Source organism: Pteropus vampyrus, unplaced genomic scaffold, assembly GCF_000151845.1.
Source record: "Pteropus vampyrus isolate Shadow unplaced genomic scaffold, Pvam_2.0 Scaffold46, whole genome shotgun sequence".
In the NCBI taxonomy this organism is placed as follows: domain Eukaryota; kingdom Metazoa; phylum Chordata; class Mammalia; order Chiroptera; family Pteropodidae; genus Pteropus; species Pteropus vampyrus.
The window spans coordinates 130,686-138,550 of NW_011888827.1; the positions used below are offsets into that span (position 1 = coordinate 130,686).

The window sequence follows — 7,865 nt, forward strand, 5'->3', positions numbered from 1 at the left end:
CGTATAATGAATCCTCATATATTCAACTCCTGTCCTCACTAGTTATAATATAATGGCCAGGCTTGTTTTATCCGACACACTCACCGCATTACTTCCCTCGTGACCCCCCAGTGATTTTGAAGGAAGTCCTAGACATCGTGTAATTTCATTGAGAAATATTTCTGTATGTGTCTCTAAAAGAGATTCACATTATTTGTATTCCCCGTGAGTACTAGCTGGCTTTGTTGTGGAGAGGAAGTTCAAAAGTGCTTGGAAACAGGCCTGCCATCGCAATTTTTGTAGTTAATTTGCATTTGGAAAGATCATGAGTTTATATTACTTGGGTATTTTATCATTATAGTAAATCTCAGAGGATTCGAAATGTTGACTTTGTAAATAACATCTGAGAAAACACGAATTACCATCATGAATATGTATGAAGTTCTGTGACAGTCCACAGTTTCAGAGCTAACCTGCAATTTATTCTGTTGTTTGTTCATGGCTCCCCCTCTCCGCACACACAAATTTATGTTTCTTTATTTAAATGCAGAGAGACAGCATACGTAGTTTCAAATGAGATTCTGTAGGCCTCTATGTGTGTCAGCGAAAGAGCAGAGAGAAAAGATATGCACGGGGTGGGGGCGGTGGGGGGCGCTGAGGAGAAGAGGAAGGGCAGAACAGGGCAAACGCGACCGCCCAGGTCCAGGTTGCGGAGGAAGTAACTTCCCTTTCTTCCACTCTGGCTCCCAGCCTCTTCTCTTGGTCTTGACTTTCTCTCTTTTCTTGGTTCTCCCTTTAGTTTATATATCTTTTTCTCCACTCAGCGTTTACTTAGCTTTGCCTGCGACATTTATGGTCAAGTGATTACTGATTCCTTTCTTAGAGGACGTTTTATTATACAGGGGTTGCGAGATAAAACTTTTAAAAATGTAATATTTTAGGATTAATTTGTGCTTTATTTGTTTTTATACAGATTTTTAAAATGCTTATTAAAATTAATTCAAAGAGTCGGATACCTACTTATGGGCTAGATTGAACTTTACTCTGGATGAGTTATATGATGTATGAAAGCATTAATTTTATACAGACTTTTAGGTTTACTTAGGTGCTCATATTGAAAAATCGTATAATAATTTTTCCTTTTTTGTTCTCTTTTTCTGCCCATTCATTGGATGAAACTGATTCTATTCAAATGTGATTCTGCAGTTCACAAGATTCCTTTGCAGCTCACCTCTGGAGGTAAGTTTATTCACTGACCTTCATACTAGAATTGCTAATTGAACATCACTATTGGTATCTTTTGTTAGGCATTTATTTGATAAACTTAGGAATGATCGTTTTGTTGTTACACATACATTCTTCAGTAACAGTAATGAGATGAATACAGACTTTTTTTTTTGATAAGAATTCCTGTACGTGTTTGAGCTGTTAACCTTCATAACAGCTGAAGGTCGTTGCCTCTTTTTAAATATATTTTCTTTTTTAATAAGTAGAGGGAAATCAGATCTTCATTTTAAAGAGCCTTATTGTATCGCCTACTCCCATAACTGTTTAAATCAGCCCTATTCTCTCTTAACTGCCCTGGTGTTAAAAGAGAGCTGGAGAAGTCATAGGCAGAGGCTGCCATCAAGGAAGTTTTATTTGGTTCGAGAGAGCTTTTTAAAATCCGTCAGTTGATTAGGGAAGAGCGAAGGACTTACCTTTAATTGAGCTTTTCCTGTAATAGGCACTATTCTGGGTGCTTCATTCTCTTTCTCATTTAATCCTCATAATGATTCTGCAATGTAGACCTGAGACTCCAGTGATAAAATTGAGATAAAGAAAAACTGTTAGATATTCATAGAACTAGAAATCATCGTGAGCTGCAGTTGATAAGGAATAACTGGGAGGTGGGTGAGGCTTTGAGAAAGGCGTAGGAAGGGGGAGGCAGCGGGATGTGTGGAGAGACGATTGGACTTAGAACCGAACACGGGTTTAAGATCTTGTCTTCACTTATCAACCACATGAGCAAATCACAGCTTCCCTGAGCCTCAGTGTGTTTTAAGATGCATGTAATCATTCTTACCTCTCAAACGAAGCAGTGGACGTGGGAGCAAGTATAAAGTGCAATTCAAATCTTAGTTAATATTTTCTGTTCCCTTAGGCTATACTTCAACCCCACACAGTAATACTCTTTTTCCTGCCTTTCACTCGTCCTTTCTTTTGCCTCTGTTGTTTATGTCACTTTGTGTTCCCTTCCCCGATTCCCAGCTTGTTTGAATCATATCCTTCTTAGGATGAGCCTAGATACTATGTCCCTGGCGAGACCCTCTCAGACCTCTCCACACAGAGGCATTTGTTCCCTTTATGCTTCTAAACTCTTGTGTGGTTTAGCTCAGCCTGGCACATTGAACACTCCTGGTGGCCAGTTTGAGTGACTGCCAGGGGAAACTGATGGGACTAGAGTGGTTGGTACCTCTCAGATTTGTTGCAGTTTCTTAATATCCAGGATCCAGTGGGAAACAACACTATGTAGTGGAAGGATTCTGGGCTCTGGAACGAGAGATACTTGGGAATGCCATGAACAAGTCATTCATCTTTTGATCAGTCTAAAAATGGAGATAATACAGGGTTATTAAATGAAATGAGGTAATGCGAGGCAAACACTGAGCTCAGTGCCTGTCACACAGAATTTTATAGTTTAGCGTAAAAACAAAAACAAAAAATAAGAAACTCGACGGTATAAATTATATAATCTTTAGTGGATGAAGCATTTTCCAAGCTTAAAAGAAGGAAAAGATGGAAACATTAGATTTCAGTCTGTAAAAAATCCATAATTTGTTCATGAAAACATAGATAGTTAAAGGCAATTTATGGAAAGTGATAAAAAGATTATCATACTTAGTATAATGATCTCTTAGAATCAATTTTTAAAATGTCCTGTTTTCTTCTGCGTAATACTTGGTTGAATTTTATCAGATAGTTGTTGATAAGATGAAATACAAATGGTAATGAGTACGTTTTAAAAGTTCAACTTTATAAGTAATCAGAGAAATATGGTTTAAAAAAAACAGTGATATACAGTAATATGCCTGTCAGGATATCTTTTTTTTTTAAGTGAGTGCTTGGGAAGATGTGATGAGATGTTATTAAGCATTATCTTTTATAGAAATCAGTTTGGTCATGCACATTAAAGAGCTTATGTAAATTTATATCTTGTCGAGTAATTCTAGTCTAAGAATCACTGCTAGAGAAACAAAGATGGGGTCAAAACTTGCATACGTATGTTTATTACAGCATTATTTATGATACAAAAAGTTTGTAAATAACCTAAGTGTCCAGCAGTAGGAAACGTCAGATAAATCATGGTACAGCCAGCCATGTGATAGAACACCCTACGGCCATTAAAATGGGGATTATGCGTATATGTTCATGAGTACATACTGATGAACAATACCAGTGAAAAATACTTTTGCTAGATTAAGATAAAAACAGGGTGTAAAATTATGCGTACAGATCTAAATTTAGAAAAAAAATTAAGCACACAGAAATTAGGAGGGAAATACACAAAATGTTAACATTAACTACAGAATGTTACGTCGTCTTACCCTTTGCTCTTCCGCGAGGAGCTACACTGGGGAACAGAGGTCGCGTGGCAGGTTTCTGGAGGTGCTTCCTGTAGCCGGTGTCTGACTGTGACGTGCACTGGGGAAGTCTCCGGTTGATGTATGGTCTAGTCTTCAAAAGAAAAAGGGACTGGCAGGAACTTAGCTAAGAGGTAATGTTGATAATGTTTGAGGCTGGATTCTCATTTTAGCAGAAGCTTAGAGGCATAACCGAGAATAAGGGTTGTGAGCAGAGGCAGTTAGGCTAGATTCTTACCTGCACAGGGAGTCAATGAGAGGCTGCAGCTCGACGTCCACCTTACTGGGGCAAGTAGCAGTTTGAAGATGTTACTAAACAACAGCAAAGGCTTGTAAATAGTCCCCACTTCCAGATTCTCAAATGTAAGGTCAGTGAGAGAGGAGCCTCTTTCTCTTGCCTCCACATTCCATTCTTAGGATAGTACGTAGTACATAGGAGGCACTGAGTAAATAGTTGTTGAATGAGCAAGTTAGGTGAGGCTGAGGCCGAGAGTAGCAGGCTTCAACCCATAATTTGGCAGGACTCAACTAAAAGCACATAAGGCCGATACTTAGATTGCAGTGTGGTTGATAGTCTGGCTTCCCAGCTGGATTGTAGCTGCTCCAGATGAGGACCACTGTCTTCACCTTCGGATTCTCCCAGGTGTAGATAGTGCGTGATGTGTACTCATCATACACCTAGAGTCGTACCAACGTATTGAATTACGTCTTGCCACTCTGGTTAATACTGAGAACGTGTGTGTGGAAGTTTTAAATCTTTAGTGAAAAGTAGGAGGGAAGGATCATGATCGAAGCTTAGCGGTACTTTCTGTAATTTTCTGTCTGATCCACCTCCTCCACTTAATGATCTGGAGTTGTATTTTACGTCGACTAAATCGATCTATTTCTTATTGTACTTATGGATATGGGAGAGTAAAAAAATCAAAATTGAAGGTGATCGGTGTGCTCTTCTTTTCTTGAAGTATTTGAGGAATCCTCGAGGGCTTTCTGTTGATATTTTTCTAGCCTGGAATTTCACAGGGCCACCCAATAGCTTAGAGGCTTCTCCCCGACACCTCCAGCAGCACTGAACTCAAGACTTTGTTCCTTTGTCCCCACACAGAGCCCAAGAGCCAGAGTAAGCCAAGGCAGGTGGGAGTCCCTTAATGTTTAATTTTGCCATTAAACTTAAGTTTTAGCTGGAAAAGGAAAATTACAAATAGCGTTAACTACCCAAACGCCTTCCCTGATTTTGAATGAAAAAAAAATAATTCTAGTTAAGACAATAAAATACATGAAACTTGGAGTTGACAATGAAGGAGACTTTAAATTTCACAAAATTTACTCTTCACAAAAAAAACTATGAAGGAACCGTGTCCCTTTGTTGTAAGTCCTAAACAGTTAACTGCCACATGAATCCAACGAAATTGTCAGGTTATAGTAATTACATCAGTAATTTGATCTGCTGTCACTTGAATAGAGCCATGTGTGGAGTCAGTTACTTCCCTCTGTGGGGGCTGACCCTTTTACATTCCTGTAAGCTGAAGACTAATAGAGCTCATTAAGCTTTATGGGAAGAGAGCTTTTATCACCTCGTCAAGTCGGGCAGCGCATTTCCATTATATTCCTAATTTCGTGGGGCTCTGTAGCCGCTGATGTGCAGTCCCCTGCTAGGATCTCTCCCTCACACACATTTTTATTGACATTTCTAAGTCTGAATTACATTTTGTGTGGCACCACTTACAGATGTCTTCAATTAAATGTAGGTAAATAAAAGGGATTATATATCAGAGGCTAAAAGATTCTTGAAATTCTCTCCCGAGTCAGACGTTGCCAGCCAATCTCGTGGGGTGCAGTTCCATTGTCATTTTGGAGGCAGAGCGCTACAGGAGAGGCATTTGTAAGAAAAGTTAAACCATGTGTGAATGTAGGTCACTTAGATTTCTCTGCATATCTGTCCTATTTCTTCACTTCGTAGCAATTCATAGCTTCATTAACAGTAATTAAGTTTTTGAGAAGTTAGCACCTGTAGTGTATGGGTACTGTGCTAAGCTCTTTGCTTACATTGTTTTAATTCTCACAGAATGTCTGTTAGGTAGATCATCCCAATTTTATGAAGAAAATTGAGCTTGGAGAGGTAGATTAGTTAAATCCACCTCAATATTCTAGCTACTCGTTTGTATGTGGCACCAGTAACAAGCTAAGAAAGAAGAAATGGAACGATACTGCCAGAAAGACTCCTAGTTACATGCAGTGACATAGTAACATTTGAAGGAAGATAGAAGTTTGAGAGGCATTTTATAAACACTAGAGCAAGGTTTCTCAGCTTTGGCACTGTCGACATTTTGAGTTGTGAAATCTTGTTTGTAGGTGCTGTCCTGTGCATTATGTGATGCTTAGCAACGTTCCTGGCTTCTTCCCAATAGATGCCAGTAGTGCCCATCCCCCTGGAGTTGAAACAAAATGCCTCTAGACTTTGCCAGGTGTCCTTAGTGGGAAAATTGGCTCCCTGTTGAAAACCACAGTCCTAGAGCAGCCTTAAAAAACAAAAACAAAGAGATACAGTTAATAAGCCAATAGTGAAGATAATAGCAATGATAACATTTTCAAAAGGCAAGAAAAAGAAGAAAAAGTGAACACAGAACAAGTGAGACAAATAGAAAATAAATGAGATGGTCCGCTTAAATCTCCCTGTATCTATCATCACATTAAATACAAATGATCTAAACCAACACTTTGCTCTGTGGAAATGTTCTATATCTTCACTGTTCAAAACATAAGAAAACTGGAGTAGCTATATCCACATATGACAAAGTAGACTTCAAGCAAAGGCTGTTTCGTAATGATTAGATGGTCAGCTCATCCTGTGAAGACACGGTAATGGAACGTGATATCCTTAATCACAAGCTCAGAGTGCATGGAGCACAAACTAATGGAACTGAAATCGTCCGGTCCACAGTCATGGCTAGGCACTTTAGGACAACTTTCTCCATAACTGGTAGAACAATAAGACAAAAGTAGAAAGACTGTAGAAGATTTAAACAACACTGCCACACAGTTTCACTTAGTGGACATCTGTCGAACACTGTACCCAACAACAAAGTACATACTTTTTTACATACACAGGGAGCATTCACTAAGACATACCATATGCTGTACCACTTATGCAGACTTCAGTAATTGAAAAGGATTGAAATGATCTCTGATCAAAATCTAATTAAATTAGAATCAGTAACAAAAAGAACTCGTAGCTCAGTAATAATACAAATAACTTAGTTAAGAAACGGGCCAAAGACTTGCTTATATATTTCACTAGAGAAAACATACAGATGGCTAAGTAAGCACATGAAAAGATGCTCACCATCATTAGGGAAATACAAATTAAAACCACAACGAGGTACTGCTATAAACCCACTGGAATGGCTATAATTGAAAGACAGTAACAAGTGTTGGCAAGATGTGGAGAAATTGGAACCCTCATACACTGCTCGCCACAGTTTGTAGTTCCTCAGAATTTTAAAGATAAGGTTTCCGTGTGACCCAGAAGTTCTACTCCTAGGAATACACCCAAGCGAAATGCAAGTACACGTCCAAACAGACTTGTATGTGAATGTTCATGGTAGCGTTATTTATAATGGCCACAAGCTGGAAATAATTTCAGTGGCCAACAGCTGGTGAATGGGTAAGCGCCTTGTGATGTGTCCTCATTTTGCCAGTGAAAAAGAACAAACCATGCCACATGCTACATGGATAAACCTTTAAAATATTACGCTCGATGAAAGAAGCCAGGCGCAGGGGACCCTGTGTGTTGTGTTTCCATTTATATAAAGTATCCAGACAGCACATTTACAGTCAGAAAGCAGAGGCGGTCGCCTGGGGTTAGAGGGAGCTGAGGAGGACTGACCGCAGGTGGGCTGGCGGGAATTTCGGGGAATCACAGAAATGTTCCCAAATTGGATTGTGCTAATAGTTTCACAGTTCCGTAAATTTGCTAAAAATCATAGAATTCTACACTTAAAGTGGGTGAATTTTGTCATATCTATAGCATACCTCAATAAAACTGTTTTTTTTTAAAGCATATGTCATTTCTTCATTCTTTAATTTCCCAGATGGTAGAGAAGACCTGACCCAGCGCGGCGCCTTGCTTCCGCGCTGCGTCTCTGCGTGGGCTGAGGGTGCTCACAGTTGCAGTGTTCTGTGTACTGAAGAACGTGTTGAAGCTGATACCTCAATGTTAACTCTTTAGTCAGTACTTTTAATGTTAACTAATGGCAGCCGTTAATT

General features: G+C 39.2%; 1 protein-coding gene across 1 annotated transcript in view; it reads left to right on the forward strand.

The window, feature by feature from the left end:
* Nucleotides 1-7,865, forward strand: part of ATE1 (arginyltransferase 1) — a 148,742-nt gene that overhangs the window by 44,828 nt on the left and 96,049 nt on the right. The window contains exon 8 of the mRNA XM_011359304.2: nt 1,186-1,218. Coding sequence (XP_011357606.1) covers nt 1,186-1,218 — 33 coding nt within the window. The remainder of the gene's footprint in view (nt 1-1,185; nt 1,219-7,865) is intronic.